Source organism: Rhinatrema bivittatum, chromosome 6 (genome assembly GCF_901001135.1).
Source record: "Rhinatrema bivittatum chromosome 6, aRhiBiv1.1, whole genome shotgun sequence".
NCBI classification, from domain to species: domain Eukaryota; kingdom Metazoa; phylum Chordata; class Amphibia; order Gymnophiona; family Rhinatrematidae; genus Rhinatrema; species Rhinatrema bivittatum.
The window spans coordinates 369,177,859-369,198,872 of NC_042620.1; the positions used below are offsets into that span (position 1 = coordinate 369,177,859).

At 50.8% G+C, this 21,014-nt stretch overlaps 1 protein-coding gene across 2 annotated transcripts in view; it reads right to left on the minus strand.

Annotated features, from left to right (window-relative positions):
* SMARCA1 (SWI/SNF related, matrix associated, actin dependent regulator of chromatin, subfamily a, member 1) overlaps positions 1-21,014 on the minus strand; it is an 856,940-nt gene that overhangs the window by 287,351 nt on the left and 548,575 nt on the right. For both annotated transcript variants that reach the window (XM_029607880.1, XM_029607879.1), the window contains exon 17: positions 7,448-7,567. In XM_029607880.1, coding sequence (XP_029463740.1) covers positions 7,448-7,567 — 120 coding nt within the window. The remainder of the gene's footprint in view (positions 1-7,447; positions 7,568-21,014) is intronic.

Below are 21,014 nucleotides of genomic sequence, written 5' to 3' on the forward strand. Positions count from 1 at the left end.
GGGACGTCACCAGTATAAGCCAGTGCACCCTCTGCTGGAGCTCAGTATCACGTATAGCAAAGCCCAAATGGACCAGGAAGGACTGGATCAAGTTACTGAAACATACAATAAAAACCAGAAACAACTAGATATAAGAATAACCCACCAACTAGCGGTAAAACACCCAACTTGTAGGGAGCTGTGAACAGTGATAAGAACGAAAACTGAGAAATACAGAAAGTATCGACAGTGAGCAGACCCGAGCAGAAGCAAGAAATCCCAAAGTGGTGGGCGTCTTGGCTGATCCATGGTACTACAGGAATGAAAATTAGCAGGTAAGGAATAATTTTCTTTTCCCTGTACGTACCAGGATCAGTCCAGACGGTGGGATGTACCAAAGCTTCCCTAAACCGGGTGGGCCCCTGAAAGCCCTGCTCGGAGAACCTGGCCGCCAAAATGCCCAGTGGATGATGACGCCAGGTGTAGTCGATAATGCCGTGAGAAACTGTGCAACGACTTCCACGTTGCAGCCTGGCAGATTTCCTGTGAGGAGACAGAACAGGCTTCCGCCCAAGATGCCGCCTGTGAGCGAGTTGAGTGCGCTATCACTCCACGAGGAGGGGGCCGTCCTGCTCCAATGTAAGCAGAGGAAATAGCCTCCTTAAGCCAGCGAGCAATCGTTTTCGAGGCCTGGTACCCCTTCTTTGGACCCGACCAAAGAACGAAAAGGTGATCGGAGATCCTGAAGTCATTAGTCACCTCCAAATAGTGGAGCAAAGTGCGCTTGACATCCAAGAGACGAAGAGTCCGAGGCTCGTCGGGACCGAAGGACGGAAGGTTCCACTGTCTGATTCAAGTGAAAAGACGAGACCACCTTCGGGAGAAATGAAGGAACGGTGCGCAAGGAAACTCCGGAATCCGAGAACCTGAGGTAAGGTTCCCTGCAGGACAGAGCTTGAATCTCCGAGATACGACGTGCTGAACAGATGGCCACGAGGAAAACCGCCTTGAGGGTAAGATCCTTGAGGGTCACTGTACGTATCGGTTCGAAAGGTGATCCTGACAAGGCACGAAGCACCAGGCTGAGACTCCAGGAGGGACAAGGGTCCCGCACCGGTGGACGTATGTGCTTGACCCCTTTGAGAAAACGTGCTAAATCCGGTTGAAGTAGGAGAGAACCGTTCCCTTGCACGAGGGAATTCAGGGCCGCCACCTGGACTCGGAGGGAATTATAGGCGAGCCCCTTTCTCCAGACCATCCTGCAGGAACTGCAGGATTGAAGGAACCGATGCCTCAGTTGGCCGAATCCCTCGAGAAGAGCACCAGATGTCGAAGATTCTCCAAACTCGGACGTACGCGACAGAGGTGGAAGGTTTGCGGGCACGTAGCATAGTGGAAACTACCGCCTCCAGGTAGCCTCTGCGTCGGAGACGACGCCGTTCAAAAGCCATGCCGCAAGACAGAAGAGTTCGGCCTGCTCGAAAAATACCGGACCCTGGTGTAGAAGACGAGGAAGATGGCCTACTCGGAACGGACCATCCACTGCCAACTGTAGAAGGTCCGCGAACCAGGGCCGGCACGGCCACTCCGGGGCGACGAGAATCACAGGTCCCCAATGATTTTCTATCCTGCGGAGAGTCCTTCCTACCAAGGGCCAAGGGGGGAAGACGTAGAGAAGCCGGTGAGTTGGCCACGGAAGAGCTAGAGCATCCACTCCTTCCGCGCCGTGCTCTCGTCTGCGACTGAAGAAACGGGGTGCCTTGGTGTTGATGGAAGACGCCATCAGATCCATGTGCGGTACGCCCCATCGGCGGATCAAAAGCCGCATTGCCTCGTCGGAAAGCGCCCATTCTCCGGGATCCAGCTGTTGCCGGCTTAGGAAGTCCGCCTGAATGTTGTCCACACCGGCGATGTGAGAGGCCGCGATCCGGGCGAGATGCATCTCCGCCCATTCCATCAGGGGGGTCGACTCGAGGGAGACATGCTTGCTCCTTGTGCCCCCTTGTCGGTTGATGTAGGCCACGGTGGTGGCGTTGTCCGAAAGAATGTGCACTTCTCTGTTCTGTACCAGCGGAAGGAAGTATTGGAGCGCCAACCGTACCGCTCTGGTTTCCAGCCGATTGATCGGCCACTTCGCCACGTCCCCTGCGTGGCGCTTCGATCGCACACGGCGCCCCAGCCCACGAGGCTTGCATCGGTGGTGACTACCACCCAATTGGGGACTTCGATCGAGACTCCGCGCGCCAGATTCGCGGGAACCAGCCACCAATCCAGACTGTCCCTGACGACTGGGGGGAGAGGCAGGACAACTTGATAATCCTGAGACACTGGCTTCCACCTGGAGAGAAGAGACGCCTGCAGAGGACATAGATGGGCGAAAGCCCAGGGCACCATATCGATGGTGGACGCCATCACTCCCAACAGCTGCAGATAATTCCAGGAAGTGGGTTCCTGTAACGCAGAAAAATGACAGACATGCTCCCGCAACGATTGAGCCTTGTCCGGGCGCAAGAAAACCTTGCCCTGGAGCGTGTCAAAGCTGGCACCCAGGAAGTCCAGGCGTTATGAGGGAACGAGGGAGCTCTTGGAGAAGTTCACCACCCAGCCCAGGGCTTGGAGTACCTGGACGATCCTGGCCACCGAGGCCTGCCCGTGGTCGAAGGACTTCGCCCGAATCAGCCAATCATCGAGATAGAGATGCACCAGGATGCCTTCCTTCCTCAAGGCCGCCGCCACAACAACCATTATCTTGGTGAACGTACGAGGAGCGGTCGCCAAGCCGAATGGAAGAGCTGTAAATTGGAAGTGCTGGCCCAGAATCTTGAAGCGGAGAAATCGACAGTGCGCCGGAAGAATGGGGATGTGCAAATAAGCTTCCGTCAAGTCCAGGGAGGCCAGAAACTCTCCCTGGTGTACCGCCGCATTCACAGAGCGAAGCGTCTCCATCCGGAACCGGTTGACCCGTAGGGACTTGTTGACGTCCTTCAGGTCGAGGATGGGCCGGAAGTAACCGTCCTTCTTTGGCACGACGAAGTAGATGGAATACTGGCCCAAGCCCACCTCGCCGAAGGGGACGTTGGAGATGGCCCCTATGCTCTGAAGGCGATCCAGGGTTTGTTGCACCGCCGCCCGCTTGAGATCCGAGCCGCAGGGGGAGAAGAGGAACCTGTCCCTGGGAGGGCGGACAAACTCCAAGGCGTAGTCGGTCCTTATAGTGTCCAGGACCCACTGGTCTGCGGATATACGTACCCACTCCTCGTAAAAGTCCGCCAGCCGACCCCCTATCCTGAAGTGGAGGAGTGGGCGAAACTGGTATCATTGTGCAGACTTCGGCAGGGGGTTACCCTGCCCTGATCCGTCGCGCTGGGGCCTGCGCCCACGAAAGGACCGCGGCCAGGACTGGGGTCTGGAGCAGCCTGTGCGAGTCCCAGGCTGTCTGTACGACCTATAGTGCCTCTGTGCTCTGGCCCTGGTCCGACCGGAAGCAAAAGACCGGGAAGGCCGATGACGATCTTCGGGGAGTCTGTGGACAGCATTCTCCCCCAGGGACTTGATAAGCTGATCCAAATCCTCTCCAAAAAGAAACTTGCCCCGAAATGGCAAGGAGCCCAAGCTCGACTTGGAGGAGGCATCAGCCGCCCAATTGCGCAGCCAGAGGAGCCGGCGAGCCGCCACGACCGACACCATGGAGCGCGCCAGAACTCGGAACAGATCATAGAGCGCGTCCGCCCCGTAGGCTATTGCGGACTCCAAACGGTCTGCCTGTGCAGTCTCTTCTGGAGGCAGGGACTGGGAGGTGAGTAGTTGCTGAACCCACCGGAGGCTGGCTCGCTGTGTCAGACACATGACGGCCCGCATTCCCAGGGCGGAAACTTCGAAGACTCTCTTCAGGAATACTTCCAGCTTTCGATCTTGGGTATCCCGCAGGGCTGTGCCGCCCGTGACCGGGATCGTTGTCCTCTTAGTAACCGCTGAAACAGCCGAGTCTACCTTAGGTACCTTAATAAGGTCCAGGAAATCTTCCGGTAGTGGGTACAATTTCTCCATGGCCCGCGTGACTTTCAACGAAGCCTCGGGAGTATCCCACTCCCTGGTGAGCAGCTGCAGAAAAGAATCATGGATAGGGAAAGCACGAGGTCTAGGACGAAGGGCGGCTAGAACCGGGTCCCCCTTCATGGACGAGGTGGTGACTGCGGGCGCAACAGGAGCCGGCGGATCCGGTGGAGGATCACGGTCGAGTTCCAGGAGGATCTGTGGAATCAGATCATTCAGCTCCTCCCTCTGGAAAATGCGGAGTGCCAGCGGATCATCCCCTTCAGAGGGCAGATCCGGGTGCGCCGGGTCCGAAGGTTCCGGGGAGCCTCCCCCCGGTGGCGAAACCGCTGCCGTCCCCCCCCCCCCCCCTGGGAGGACCTGAAGCGAGGAAGCGGTCCCGGGGCCCCTGACACCGAACCCACCAGGTCGGGGGGCACAGCAGGAGGACCCGAAGAGACCCTGGGGGTCTTGGTAGGTGGAGGGTCCGGGGGGCCCCCCGGGACCCCCAATCCCTGAAAATATGCATTATCCATAAGCAGGATGAATTCCGGGGAAAAACTCAGGAAGCTGGGAGGAGGCCCCGAAGGAGGAGCCACCGGGGGCTCCGAGGAGGGCAATCCCCCCTCCGTGGACAAATTCGGGGGAGAAATCTCCCGAAAATCCCTCCGCTCCTGTGGTAAAACCTGTGCAGCAACGTGCTGCAAATCCAACATGGCCGCCGTTCCCGCCAACGGCGGCGAAGTGGCCGGCCCGCGCTGCTCCCGCCGGGGGGAGGGGAGAAAAGAAAAAGTAGCGATCGGCTGCGAGGTGCCTTCCCCCCCGGGGAGACACCTCGCACAAATCCCCTCCCTCAAAATCCGGGACCCGGGCTCGCCGCAGGCCGCACAACGTGACGGCCGCGGCATGAGAAAAAAAACTGGGGAAGCAGGCACTAAGCCTCGGGGGGGGGGGGGCCTTAAAAAAGAACGAGGAGCGTACCGCGGGGGGGCCCGGAACGGCCTGCACAACCCGCTCGCCGGGTCCCGCAGCGCCGGAGAAGGGCCCTGCCGACAAGAAGGGGGCCTCCAAATCAAGCCGCTGATCCACGGGACCGACAGCCCGCACGTGGAGAGGCCGGCACCACCGGCATCCTCGGGGCACTGAAGACGCTGCTGAAAGAAAAACCTGCGAAAGGAGAAGAAACAGCAGAAAAAACCCCAACGACTTACCACCAGCGACAGCGGAGCAGTGAAAGCAAGAGAGGCAGACAGAAAAGGCACACCTCCCAAAAGTTGGAGCTTTTTTTGCTTTTTTTTTTTTTAACTTTAAAACTTTAAACTTGATCCAGAGCGGAAGAAAAAATGACAGAGAGACAAAAGATAGAAAAGAGAAGAACTAGAATCCTGTCACTCTGGGGGAGCTAAGGGATCCCCCCAACTCTCATCTGCTGGAGTCAGAAGATACTGAGCTCCAGCAGAGGGTGCACTGGCTTATACTGGTGACGTCCCTCGAAGCTTTGAAATGTTTCGATAGAATTTCACCAGTGCTTTGTAACCTTAACTGGTTACCTGTTTGCGATCGGATTTCTTTTAAAATAGGTTTGATTGTTTTCAAATTATGTAATTCCAACTCGTCACATTGGTTTAATGCCTTATTGAGAATATATAAACCAGCGAGATGCTTGAGATCTTCACAGTTGAACAATCTTGAAGTTCCTTCTATTCGTCAGGCTCGCCTGTTTAGTACCAGGGAGACTTCTTTTTCAATTGCGGCACCCTCTCAATGGAATTCAATCCCTATAGAACTGAGATCTATGGATGACGCTAAAAAATTTAAATCTTCATATAAAGAATTTCTCCTTGCCCGTGCATTTATGTTGTAATGCAATCCATTGATTCTCATTTGTTACTGTGTTGATGAGTATCGTATTGAATTGAATGTGTTCGATTCTACCTAGAGGTGATATTATTTTATTTTATTAGTTTATATAATTTATAAATGTTTGTTTGTCTTAGTTTTGTGAAATTTTGTGCTTTTTTATTATGTATGTAAATTTTGTATATCGCTTAGGCCATTTGTGTTAAGCGATTAATAAATTTTTTAAATACAAATACAAATTTAAATACAAAAACAGGTTTATTTTAGTACTGTCATTAGTTTGAGCTCTTAAATGGACTAGTGCCCTTACAGTGCATTTGCCAGCTCAGCAATAAAAGAGACAAATGGCTAAACTATTTTTCCAACACCACCAAGGTTTTTCCAATACACATAAGTGTAAGACTCTTGCAGATCAAGCCCAAAGTTGGAGAGATTCCTTGATACCTCAGACCCTACATTATTTAATGAAAGGAACATAGAGTTGAAAAAAGTGACATAGATGTGCAAAACATCCATTTCCTCAAGTGAGTTCTTTTACAGCTCAATCAAGTATGAAGTTCTAATAGTCATTTTAGTCCTATAGAAAATAGTTTGATATACATTTTACTTAACAAATGTTAATTATCCAAAGATATTTGGGTTCCATATCTGAAAATTTTAGACAAAAGCAGTTAAGTTTTAGGAGCCAGGCAAAGGCAGCATATTCTGGAACTTGAGTGCCACAGGGAACTCTGGTTTTCTTAACAGTTGAGTTATGCAAATAAACTTGGATCTTGAATCATAATGTAAGCAAATATGACTCAAATATTCAGTGAAGAGAACCTGAAAATCCTGTGTGTAGCATGTGAAAACTGGAGTTTACAATCTTTTTAACCAGAGATACAAACTTATACTCTCCCAGCACATTTCTCTTCTCCCATGTTTCTTCTCTCCTTCCCATCTCTCCCCATTTTATTCCTCTTACTCTGCCCCACATTTTTCCCATCTCTTTTCATAATGCTTCTCTTCTTCCATTCCATCTCTCCCCATAGTGCTCGCCACACCCCTCCTATCCCATATAGTCACATGGTGCATTTCTCCATTTCTGTCCTCTCTTTTCACCTATATTCCTCAAACAGATCCTCCCTCTCATCTGATGCCACACTAAAGAAACATGAAAGCCATCATCCCAGGGCAGCATGAGATTGTATACTCCTTGGTTCCACCCCTTACCCCATGCTTCCTGTTTAGAAAGGAAGCATGAGGGAGGGGGAGAAGCAGCAGCTGCATGAAACCTAGCTTTGTTCTTCATGCTGCCACCTTCTGCCTGGCAGAAAAAGAAATGGGGAGAAGAGGATCCCATGGCAGCAATCAGAATTTTATTTGACAAACAGTGCGAAACAGTGAGAAACCTGCTGGGATACAGTGTAGGTGGCACCTGAGGATATAAGGCAGAGTCAGTCAAAACTTCTCTGTCTCCATCTGTGATGGGGATGCAAAACCCAGGAGTCTGGACTGATCTGGGTACGTACAGGGAACAGTATTATGAAAGGTAGAACATTTATCCCTGTAGTTTATCTGCATATCAAAAAGTTACCTTCTGTTTCTCTCGATAATCTTCACCTTCAAAGTTGTATAAACTTGTCTCGGTGTCCATTGTGAAGTTTCTGAGAGAACTCTCGCCCATTTTTTGTAAGCGTTCAGCCATTTCAGCTGTCTGAAATACAGTAAGATACACACTGAGTCATTAAAATCTTTAATGTGATGTGACTTACATAATAAAAATCGTTAATTTTTGTACTTCCGTCACCCCTGAAAATCTCTGCACTGACCCATTATATTGTAAAAACCACATGCTACATTTAATGTCTCTTCCTCTCTCTTTTTTCCTAAGATTGGCTTAAGATGGAATCTTGTCTTCCGGCTTTGTCTAAGCAATAGTGGGCTGTAAAAGTATGGAGAGAACTCCAAGTGGCAGCCCTGCAAATGTCAGGAAGCGGCACCGATCGTAAGTGTGCTACTGAAGTCGCCATGGACCTCACAGAGTGTGCTTTAACACAGTCTTGGAATGGAATGCCCGCTTGCTGACAGCAAAAGGATATGCAATCCGCTATCCAGGAGGAGAGAGTTTGCTTACCCGCTGGCTGCCTCAACTTGTTAGGATGGAAAGAGATAAATAATTGAGTGCTCTTTCTGTGGGCAGCTATACGGTCTAGGTAGAACGCTAGAGCCCGTTTGCAGTCAAGGGTATGCAGAGCCTGCTCTCCTATTTGGAATGGGGCCTGGGAAAAAAGGTAGGTAGTATAATGGATTGATTGAGATGAAACTCTGATACTACCTTAGGCAAAATGTTAGGGTGAGTGCGAGGTACCACCCGGTCCTGCAGAAGTTTAGTGTAAGGCGGATAGGTAACTAGGGCCTGTAGTTCACTAACTCTGCGAGCTGAAGTGATTGCCAAAAGGAAAATCAGTTTCCATGTGAGATAGCGAAGTTCACAGGATTAGAGAGCCTCAAATGTTGGTTTCATGAGCCGACCCAAAACCAGATTAAGGTCCCAAGAAGGGGCCGGAGGACGCAGTGTAGGCTTGAGATGAAGCAAGCCTTTCAGAAATCGTGTGACAAGGGGTTGTACTGAGATAGGGACACCCCCGATACCTTTATGGAAGGTGGCTACCACACTGACATGCATTCTGATGGAGGAAGTTTTAAGACCTGACTCTGACAAGTGCCAGAGGCAGTCTAGAAACTGCGGGATTGGACAGGTAAAAGGATCAAGGGCCTGAGAAGAGCACCATGACGGGAACCTGTTCCATTTGTAAGAATACGATTTTCTCGTGGAAGGCTTCCGTGAAGCAATCAAGACACGGGAGACTGGATCAGAAAGGTTAAGCGGCTGAAGGATTAACATTTCAACACCCATGCCATCAGGGACAGGGCTTGAAGATTGGGGTGGCGAAGGCACCCGTCGTTTTGAGTGATTAGTAGCGGGTCTGTTCCCAGAGGAATGTGCCTGCGAATGGAGAGATCCTGAAGTATTGGAAACCACACCTGGCGGGGCCAGTGGGGTGCTATAAGAACATAAGAAATTGCCATGCTGGGTCAGACCATTGGTCCATCAAGCCCAGCATCCTGTTTCCAACAGAGGCCAAAACCAGGCCACAAGAACCTGGCAATTACCCAAACACTAAGAAGATCCCATGCTACTGATGCAATTAATAGAAGTGGCTATTCTCTAAGTATAATTGATTAATAGCCATTAATGGACTTCTCCTCCAAGAACTTATCCAAACCTTTTTTGAACCCAGCTACACTAACTGCACTAACCACATCCTCTGGCAACAAATTCCAGAGCTTTATTGTGTTTTGAGTGAAAAAGAATTTTCTCCGATTAGTCTTAAATGTGTTACTTGCTAACTTCATGGAATGCCCCCTAGTCCTTCTATTATTCGAAAGTGTAAATAACCGAGTCACATCAACTCGTTCAAGACCTCTCATGATAATAAAGACCTCGATCATATCCCCCCTTAGCCATCTCTTCTCCAAGCTGAACAGCCCTAACCTCTTCAGCCTTTCCTCATAGGGGAGCTGTTCCATCCCCTTTATCATTTTGGTTGCCCTTCTCTGTACCTTCTCCATCACAACTATATCTTTTTTGAGATGCGGCGACCAGAATTGTACACAGTATTCAAGGTGCGGTCTCACCATGGAGCGATATAGAGGCATTATGACATTTTCTGTTTTATTAACCATTCCCTTCCTAATAATTCCTAACATTCTATTTGCTTTTTTGACTGCTGCAGCACACTGAGCCGACGATTTTAAAGTATTATCCACTATGATGCCTAGATCTTTTTCCTGGGTGGTAGCTCCTAATATGGAACCTAACATTGTGTAACTACAGCAAGGTTATTTTTCCCTATATGCAACACCTTGCACTTGTCCACATTAAATTTCATCTGCCATTTGGATGCCCAATCTTCCAGTCTTGCAAGGTCCTCCTGAAATGTATCACAGTCTGCTTGTGATTTAACTACGCTGAATAATTTTGTATCGTCCGCAAATTTGATAACCTCACTCGTCATATTCCTTTCCAGATCATTTATATATATATTGAAAAGCACCTGTCCAAGTACAGATCCCTGAGGCACTCCACTGTTTACCCTTTTCCACTGAGAAAATTGACCATTTAATCCTACTCTCTGTTTCCTATCTTTTAACCAGTTTGCTATCAGGATCATGGTTCCCTTGTCCTGACGTAACTTCACAACAGTCTTCGAGAGAAGTGGAAGTGGGGGGAATGCGTATAGGAGACCGGCTACCCATGATAGGGAGAACGCGTCTCTTGGTGGATAATGTTGGCTGCGAGTGAGAGAGAAGAAATTGCCTACTTTGCGATTCTGGGGTGACGCAAAGAGGTCTATTTGAGGATAACCCCATTTTTGGAAGATGGAGTTCGCTACTGAGGGCTTTAGAGACCACTCATGCGGTTGGAAGGTGCAACTCAACTTGTCTGCCAACACGTTGTCCACTCCCGGCAAGTAGGTGGCCCTGAGGTACATCGAGTGGGAGAGGGCCTCCGCCCAAATCTGTGCAGCTTCCTGACACAGAAGGTAGGATCCTGTGCCTCCCTGTTTGTTGATGTACCACACGGCCACCTGGTTGCTCGTCTGGATCAGGATGACTTGATTGGACAGGCGATCCTGAAATACTCTGAGAGCGTATCGAATTGCTCGCAGTTCCAGGAAATTTATCTGGTGTTTGGCTTCCTCTGGAGATCGGCCACATGGGCTCCCCACCTAAAGTTGGAAGCATCAGTGGTTAGAGTTATTTGAGGGTTTGGTGCCTGAAAGGGCGAGCCCTGTAGAAGATTGATTTGATTCGTCCACCAGGCGAGAGACAGAAGGAGTCAGTCGATGATGTAGACAATGGACAACAGGGGCTGAAGGGACTGAGTCCATTGCAACCTTAGAGTCCACTGCATGACTCATGGCCAGGCGAGCCATTGGGGTGACCTGAACTGAGGAAACCATGTGTCCTAGGAGGATGAGAAAACGATGAGCAGTCGTCGAGTGTTGAGACTGCAGCTGATGTGTCAGAGACACGAGAGTGAGGGCTCGTTGTTGAGGCAGGAAAGCCTTTGCTTGTAAGGTGTCCAAGTCTGCCCCAATGAATGATAAGGTTTGAGATGGGACTAAGCAGGATCTGTTGTAGTTGACGAGAAATCCGAGTGAAATTACTGTTTAAAGTGAGATGTAGGGATGACAGAGCGGCTTGCTGAGTTGGAGCCTTGATTAATCGTCCAGATAGGGGTAGACGTGAACACCTTGAGTCCTGAGGAAGGCGGCAACCACGAAGAGGCATTTTGTAAAGATTCGTAGTGCAGACGCTAGGCCGAATGGAAGCACGCGATACTGATAGTGCTTGGGGCCTATAAGAAACCTCAGGTATTTGTGATGAGATGGAGTTATCGCAATATGAGTGTATGCGTCCTGGAGGTAGAGAGAGCAGAGCCAGTCTCCTTTTTGAAGAAGAGGAAGAAGCGAGCCCAAGGTTACCATCTTGAACTTTTCTCTCTGGAGGTACTTGTTGTGGGCTTGTAGATCTAAAATTGGACGAACGCCTCCTGATCTTTTGGGGATTAGAAAGTACCGGGAATAGAACCTGAGGCATTGCTGAGGGAATGGTACTGGTTCTATTGCTCCGGACTGGAGTAGGAGGGAGACCTCCTGTTCCAGGAGCGATGAATGGTCAGATGTTTTCCACGTCATTAGAGGTGGGGAATCCGGTGGGATGGAGAGAAAGTTGAGATGATAGCCTTGGGCAATTATTGCTAGGACCCAGTGGTCTGAGGTGATTGATTGCCATATGTTGTTGAAATGGCATAACCGCCCTCCCACTGGTATGTGTCGTAATGGAATCTGGCTGCTGCTCTCTATGCGAGAGTCAAAAGCCAGAAGCAAGGCCCAGCTGGGGGGCTATCTGTGGCTTTTGTTTTCGGGTCTGATGAGACTGTGATTTGAGGAATGGTCTCATAGAACGGCATCTGGCTGCTGGCGAGTAGGACTTCTTTGGTCTGTAGAAAGACTTTTTAGAGTCCTTCCGGAAAGGCTGTTTGGAAGGATAATCCGAAGGTATCAGAGAGAGCTGTCTGAGAGTCTCATGATGGTCCTTTAGTTCAGCCACTGTCTTTTAAATCTGCTCGCCAAAGAGATTGTCTCCTATGCATGGGAGGTCGGACAACCCATCTTGGACTTCTGGTCGAAGGTCTGAAGAATTGAGCCAAGCCCATCGTCTTGCTGAAATAGCAGCTGCAGATACTCTGGTTGCAGTGTTAAAGATGTCATAACATGATCTGATCTCATGTTTGCCTGCCTCCAAACCCTTGTTAATTAGGGTATGGAGTTGTTCTGGAAGTGACTGAGGCATGGAGGCTGTCAACTCCTGTATCTGCTTAAAAATGACCCTATTATATTGGGTCATATAGAGTTGGTAAGCGGCAATTCGGAGGATCAGCATTGATCCTTGAAAGATTCGGCGACCAATGGCATCCAAAAACTTCTGTTCCTTCCCAGGGGGAAAGGAAGTGTGAGGTTTCGACCTTTTTGCTCTCTTTTGCGCAGATTTAACCACCACAGATTGGTGATCCAACTGAGGCTTCTGAAAGCCTGGAGTTGACTGCACCAAATAGGTAGAGTCATTTTTTCTGTGGACTGGTGCAATGGAGCCAGGATGTTCCCAATTCTTCTTGAGGTCTAGAAGAGCTTGGTGGATAGGGATGGAGGTGATTTCCTTGGGCGCATCCAGGAATTGAATCAACTCCATCATCTGATGTCTGTCGTCCTGTTCCGTCTGTAATTGGAAAGGGACCAATTCAGACATTTCCTTCACAACATTTATGAAAGAAAGGTCCTCTGGAGGAGAACGCTTTCTACTCTCAGTGGGTGAAGGAGGTGATAGCAAATCATCGGTGTCTGGTGAGGAATCATCAGTCCAGGTATCATAAGGATCAGTACCTGTCCCTCTAGGAACTAGAGAGGGATGGGGTAGTTGGATACCTGAAGGTCCAGGTCTAGGCTCCGAAGGCACCGATGAAGGCAATGAAGGCCCTGGCGCAGGCATCGATGGATGGCTCGATGGCGCCGATGGAAGTATCGGTACCGATGTTGATGGCTGAGGCAGAACTCCTGATGGAGGGATGCAGAACGGTGTTTCTCCTCCCGATGATAAAGTAAGCGGGAGGGCACCGGAGCCATCGGTGACCCGGAGTAAATCGGTGGAAAAGCAGCCATAAGCGCTTCCATCCTCAATAGCAGCTGTGCCAAGGCTGCTGGAATCGAGCTAGTAGTCTGTTCCACTATCGGTACCGATGTCGGTGCCGGGGGAACCTGGAGTTGGTGCATTGCCTTGATGGCCTCCTGAACCATCCAATCCAGTTCTTCTCGGAGACCTGGAGCAAGCAGCCCCGGCTCCGGAACAGAAGAAGGAGGCAGAGGCATAGCTGGAGGGACCACCGTTAAAGGCGGAGTCGCGGCTCCCGATGCCTGGTCGGGCGAGAATTGCCTCGGTGACCCGGTCGCCGAAAAGGTCGGTGTCTTTTCTGGACGGGGTTTCTTCGATGGCGGCTCGGACAATGGCTTCGCTCCCTCGATGTCCGAGACTTTCGGTGCCGATGGCAATGTTTCTCCTTACGATCCCCTCAGTCCCGAGGGGGAGAAGAGGGTGTTGAAGGCCGAGATGTTGTCGATGCCGGGCGGTCACCGATCGGTGGTCTATGCTGGCATGACGTTGACGCAATGGATGGAGTCGGGGTTTGAGCATGGAAGAGAAGTCTCATCTTCTCCATTCTGGCCTTGCGACCTTTTGGTGTCATTAGGGCACATTTGGTGCAGGTCAAGACATCGTGCTCTCATCCAAGACACATTACACAGACTTTATGGGGGTCTGTAATGGACATGGTACGAGTGCATTCCGGGCACCGACGGAACCCCAACGCCATGGCCATAGAAAAAAATAGAGCCGCGGTACGGTCAACGGCCAGTAAGCTGCGAGGGCCAAACTCGACGGTAATTGACGGAAAATGGGTAAAAACTTATCGGAGTACCGCGGACTGAAAAAGTTAACAGAGGGACCCCTGTGGGGCAATTTAACTTTTAATAATTCCGTGAGGAAAATTCCTGTCAGGAATCCTTGCAGAGCTCCTTAACCGCGTGGCTACTGCTGAGTGGAAAAAAAAAGACTGAAGAGGGATCCCTGCTGGCTGCAGGGTTAATGCCATGCTGGGCATGCCCAGTAGGGGCCAGACAAAATTCTAGAAACTTTGACAAAAGTGTTCCGTGATTGGGCTCCATCCTGTGATGTCACGCATATGTGAGGACTACCATCCTGCTTGTCCTGTGAGAAATATCATAACCCCAAACATGAGAACCAATGGCTATATCAAACTGCCTAATGAAAACTGCATAAAACTTATTTACATGGATAGAGTACTTACATATGCAACTCGAATGCTGTCCACTTCAAAGTATTCTGCAGAATGAAAGGATGAAACCGAACAAACTCTCCAGGCTCCATGGGTGGGCGTCTGGACTGATCCTTGGTACTACAGGAACGAAAATTAGCAGGTAAGAACCAATTTTCCTTTCCCTGTACGTACCAGGATCAGTCCAGACCGCTGGGATGTATCCAAGCTGCCCTAAATGGGGTGGGACCTGGAGAGTCCCGCTCGAACACTGCTGCTGAAGCAGCCGACATCCGGATCATGGATGTCCAAATGGTAATGCTTAGCAAAAGTATGTAAAGATTTCCAGGTAGCCGGTCTGCAAATCTCCTGCGGCGACACAAACTGACTCGCCGCCCAAGACACTGCCTGAGATCGGATTGAATGTGCCTGCAAACCGTCCGGTATTGTGCGCCCAAGACATATATATGTCGAAGATATGGCTTCCTTCAACCATCGGGCAATAGTGGCCTTGGTTGCCTTCTTTCCTTTCTTAGAACCACTCCATAAGACAAATAGATGGTCAGACATCCGAAAGGCATTGGTCACCTACAAATAGCGAAGCAGAATCCACTGCACATCTAATCTTCGCAAGTCGCGAGCCTGAGGAAAATCACGATCTAAATCCTGATTCAAATGAAACCCCGATACAACCTTCGGCAGGAAAGAGGGCACCGTTCTAAGAGAGACTCCCAAGTCCGAAATCCGGAGAAAAGGTTCCCGACAGGACAACGTTTGAAGCTCCGATATTCATCTTGCCGAAGTGAAAGTCACCAGAAAAATCGCCTTGAGAGTCAGGTCCTTCAAAGTAGCCAGTTTGAGAGGCTCAAAGAGAAGACTGCACAATCCATGGAGAACCAGATTCAAACTCCAAGAAGGACACACCAGTCTAACTGGTGGGATCAAATGTTTAGCACCCTTCAGAAATGTGACACATCCGGATGAACTGCAAGAGACATCCCGTCAATCTTTCCCCGCAAACAGCCCAGGGCCGCCATAAGAATGCCATAATATGAACAATAGAGGCGCGACAAGGGGACACATTCAACCCGCTATGCCAGGTATCGAAAACCTTCCAGACGCGAGAATAGGCAAGTGAAGTAGACATCTTCCGCGCCTTTAGGAGGGTGGAAATAACTGAATCAGGATAACCTTTCTTCCTCAACTACCTCCTCTCATAAGCCAGGCCACTAGACAAAAGCGATCCCCTCGATCGAAAAATACTGGACCTTGACGAAGAAGATTCAGTAAAAGACTGAGTCGAACCGGACCGTCCACCGCTAAGTTGATCAGATCTGTGAACCACAGCCTTCGTGGCCACTCCGGGGCCACAAGAATGACTGGCCCTGTGTGAGCATCTATCCGTCGTAAGACCTTGCCCACCAATGGCCAGGGAAGAAAGACATAAAGCAGAATGTTGCGAAGCCACAGGAGCACCAGAGCATTGACTCCTTCCACCCCATGTTCCCTCTTGTGACTGAAGAATCAAGCCGCTTTCGCATTTTTCTGAGTCACCATCAAATCTAGGCGAAGCATGCCCCACCGACAAGTCACGAGATGCATTGCCTCCTCAGACAGTTCCCACTCTATGGGGTCTAGGTGCTGGTGACTGAGAAAATCCACCTGAACGTTGTCGGCCCCAGCTATGTGGGACGCTGCCAGGCGGACCAAATTGCACTCCACCCAGACCATTAGCCGGTCGGCCTCTGAGGCTACTAGACGACTTTTGGTTCCCCCCTGACAACTGATGTAAGCCACCATTGTCGCACAAGACTCGTACCGATTGATGGCTCACCAGGGGGAGAAAACTATGCAATGCCAGATGTACTGCCCTGGTCTCCAAGCAATTTAAGCATCATTTCGCCTGCTGACCTGTCCAATGTCCCTGTGCTTCCCGCGATTGGCAAACCGCTTCCCAGCCGGAGAGGCTGGTGTCCGTCGTCACAATGACCCACTGAAGCTCCTCCAGGTCCATTCCTCGCTGCAAGTGGGCTGGAATCAACCACCAATTGAGACTGGACCTGGCGGGCTCCAAGAGTGGCAACCGGATTTGGAACTCCTCCGACTGGATCCCAATGAGAAAGTAACGCCCTCTGCAAAGGTCTCATATGAGCAAATGCCCAAGGGACTAACTCCAGAGTAGATGCCATAGAGCCAAGCACCTGTAAGTAATCAAAAACCCTGGGTAGCGGTAGCAACAGCAGCTGTCGAATCTGCACCATTAACTTGGTGAGTCGCTCCTATGTGAGAAAGACTTTGCCAACCGACGTGTCAAACCGAGCGCCTAAGAAGTTCAGAACATGGGATGGGATAAACTGGCTCTTGGCAAAATTGACAACCCATCCGAGAGATTGAAGACTGTGCAATTCCTTACAAAGCTTCTCAGACTTGGCCCGGATGGGCGAGCTTGGAACTGATAATGCTCTCCCAAGATCATGAACCTGAGAAATCTTCGATGACGCTTGCAGATCCCTATGTGCAGATACGCCTCCGTCGGGTCTAAAGAAGCCAAATATTCGCCGGAGTGGACGGCCGCAATGACTGAGCGGAGAGTTTCCATGCGAAAACAAGGTACCCGCAGTGCCCTGTTCACCCTCCTTTTTGGAACCACGAAATAGATGGAGTATCTGCTGGTCCTGTACTCCTCTGGAGGGACTGGGACAATGGCTCCCAGGGCTTTCAACCAACCCAGGGTTTGGCTGACTTCCGTCCGTTTCACAAGAGACCAGCAGGGCGACATCAAAAACAGATCCCGCAATGGGAGAGCAAAATCCAAAGCGTAACCGTGTTCTATGATGCTTAGAACCCACTGGTCCGACGTAATCTTGACCCACTCCTGGAAGAACAGAGAAAGGTGGTCACCTATCACCGGAACAGAGGAATGGGCCTGCACACCTTCATTGGGCCGACTTGCCCCCGGCAGTTCCCTGAGGACCCCCATCACAGAGAGGCTTGCGGTCACAAAAGCAAGGAGGCCAAGACTGGGACCTCTGAAACGGCTGTCGGGAAGAAAAGGCCGGTGCCCTGGCCTGCCAGAACCTGCGCTGGCTCTGGAACAGAGAGCGCGCCGACCCAAAGGTCCTGGAGGTCCTAGGCTTATCCTCCGGTAACTTGTAGACCATGTTGTCACCCAGGGATTTGATAAGGGCTTCAAGATCATCCCTAAACAAGAATTTTCCTTTAAAGGGAAGATTGCTCAACTGGGCTTTGGAGGAGACATCGGCCGACCAGTTACAGAGCCAGAGGAGCCTTCTAGCCGAGACTGCCGAAGCCATGGTGCGTGAGGCGGCACGAAGAAGATCATATAAGGCATCCACAGTGTAAGCAACAGCTGCCTCCGCTCGATCTGCCTGCTCCGCTTCCGCCGGTGGCAACTCTTGTGCGGTGAGCAACTGCTGTACCCATCTAAGGATCACCTGTTGCATGAGGCTACTGCACACCGTTGCTCGAACGCACAGCGCTGAGACTTCAAAAATCCGTTTAAGGAGAACCTCAAGCCTCCGGAATGGTCATTTGTTTAGTGATGGCAGAGACCGCCGCATCCACCTTAGGGACCTTAAGGACATCCAAGGACTCATCTGGCAATAGATAGAGCTTTTCCAAAGCCGCCCTACCTGAAGGCTCACCTCGGGAGTCTCCCACTCTTGGGTCATGAGCTGCAGTAGCATAGGATGAAAAGGAAATGTTTTAGGAGGGGCGCGAAGCCCCAAGAGGACGGGGTCCACTGTGGTAGGCTCCGCACTCGGTTGCGGAGCCTCAATACCTAGCTCCACTAGCACGTGAGGAATCAAAGGAGCCAGCTCTTCCCTCCGAAATAACCGGAGAAACCGTGGATCATCCCTCTCCACTGGGGTGGACCCATCAATATCCCTGTTCAAGTTTCCGAGGAGTGGGTCCTGCGAAGAAGGATCTGCAGGAACGGGAGCTGGGGTCCCTAATGGATCCGAAGGTGCATGGCCCGTCCTCCCTCTAAGGGCCTCTGACCCCTCCGAGAGCTGAGCAACCTTAACTGGCGGAGACTCTTTAGCCTGCAACTCTGCTTCAGCCTCCAAAAAGGCTTTGTGCATTAAAAGCTCAAATTTTGATGGAAAAGAAGGCTGACCCTCTAAGGCCCCCTCCCCCGTGGGGGGGGGGGGGGGGGGGAGGGAGTCAGAAGCCAGAGGGGAGGCGGGCCCAGGAACCCGAGGCTTAACAGGACTCAAGTTAGGTGGGGAAAGCGAAGGAGGGATCTCCCCTCCCCCTGCATCCAGTTCCATATTAGATCGTGGTGCAGGCAAAATGGCCGCCGTTCCTGTGCTAGACGGGGACTGGGCCACCCGAGCCCGGCAACGATTAGATTTTTGGCCTGTACTGCGAGAGCGCGCTGAAAATGCTCCATTTCTGCACCCCAACGGTCCTTCACCGCCAGGGAGGCAACGGCTGCAAAGGCCGTCACGGGAGAGCCTGACCACCGGCTCTCCACTTGCTGAACAGAGAGAGCCCCGCGGCATCTCGGCAAGTCAGCGATCGAGCACAAAGTGAAAAAAGGTGAAAAAATGTGGAGATTACTTACCTGATAATCTCGTTTTCCTTAGTGTAGACAGATGGACTCAGAACAAGTGGGTATAGTGTGCTCGTGCTAGCAGTTGGAGACGGATCTCACGTCAGCACGGGTACATAAACCCCCACAGGAAGTGAAGCACTTCAGTAATCTTCCTTGCAAAAGCTGTTATGGATATATGTGTACTGACGATCAATGAAATAGTAAAAACAGGATTCCCCTGACCGATTGATAGTAGCTGGAGACCGCCAGCATTCCCAACCAGAAGGCGTCGACACCTGGTAGAGTGGACGCACTCATGTAAGAAGTGAGAAGGCTTACCTTGAATAGGTGAAACCAATGTATACAGGCAGCTGGGCGGGATGCTGAGTACATCTGTCTACACTAAGGAAAAAGAGATTATCAGGTAAGTAATCTCCACATTTCCTGTCGTGTAGCCAGATGGACTCAGAACAAGTGGGATGCACAAAAGCTTTACTCCCGGACTGGGCGGGAGGCTGCCTGAGGACCGTGTAAGACTGCCCTCGTAAATGCTGTGTCTTCCCTGGCCTGGACATCCAGACGGTAAAACTTGGAGAAGGTATGGAGGGAGGACCACGTCGCTGCTTTACATATTTCTGCAGGCGACAGCATCCTAGATTCCGCCCAAGATGCTGCTTGGGCCCTGGTAGAATGAGCCTTGACTTGTAGAGGCGGTGACTTCCCGGCCTCTACGTAGGCCGCTCTGATAACTTCTTTAATCCAGCGGGCGATGGTGGGCTGAGAGGCCGCTTCTCCTTGTTTCTTCCCGCTGTGAAGGACGAACAGATGGTCAGTCTTTCGTACTGGTTCTGTCATTTCCAGATATCTGGGCAGCAATCTACCGATGTCGAGATGGAGTAGCAAACGCCCTTCTTCAGATTTCTTCAAACCCGCCGTGGTTGGCAAGGATATGGTTTGGTTGAGGTGAAATTGTGACACTACCTTAGGCAAGAAGGATGGAACCGTTGGCAGATGGAGGGCCTCTGGAGTGATCCTGAGAAAGGGGTCACGGCAGGACAGCGCCTGTAGCTCTGAGATGCGGCGTGCTGAACACACTGCCAGCAAGAACACCATCTTCAAAGTTAGCGAACGGAGAGACAGTCCCCGAAGGGGTCTGAAGGTGGATCCCACGAGGAAATCCAAAACTATGTTGAGGTTCCACAGAGGTACTGGCCACTTCAGTGGTGGACGAATATGCTTGACTCCTTTCAGGAAGCGAGAAACATCTGGGTGCGTGGCAATGGCCTTGCCATCCCTCCTGGGACCGTAGCAAGACAGCGCAGCCACCTGAACCTTGATGGAGCTGAGGGAGAGACCATTCTGAAGTCCATCCTGCAGGAAATCCAAAACAATAGGGACTGTGGTCGCATGTGGATTGGTGCCATAAGTGTCGCACCAGGCTTCAAATACCCTCCAGATCCTTATGTGGGTGAGGGATGTGGAGAACTTGCGAGCTCGGAGGAGTGTATCTATCACCGGCTCCGAGTAACCTCTTTTCTTCAGTCTAGCCCGCTCAATGGCCAGACCGTAAGAGAGAATTGAGCTGGATCCTCGTGAAGGCGACTGGACGTAGCCTCTTCCCCTGCCTCCTCTTCGGGACCTGCTACAGCAATCCAAACAGGTTAGAATCTGAGGGGGTTTCCACCAGTCCTCTCCCGCCTCCATCGGTACAGGCCCCAGTTCTGGACTCTCCGGCATGTCCACCTCTGTCTCCCTCTGCCTTTAGTAGTCCTTCTTCCTGTTCCTGTCCGGTCCCCTCCCTGGCTCCTCCCAGTCCCTGCCCTCTTGCTGAGGTGCAGGCCCTCCCTCTCTATTGTTTATAAATATACACTGAGATCCGTCTCACCATTAAGACCAAATGGGGAAATTGTCATAAAATCAAATATAAATTTCTGTTCAATTCTCAACAAAAGGTTATCAAAATCTCCATCAGGAAATATTGGTATATAGTACAGTCTCTTCCAGTTTTTCAAGCAAAGATATAATGGTAACGAACAAACATGATAAAAATTTGAAGGAATACTTGTCACCATCTGCTTTACCTATGGTCAAACATACTACAAAGAGCCCAACCGGACACAGCCCTTGTGGCAGTTGTAGTGTCTG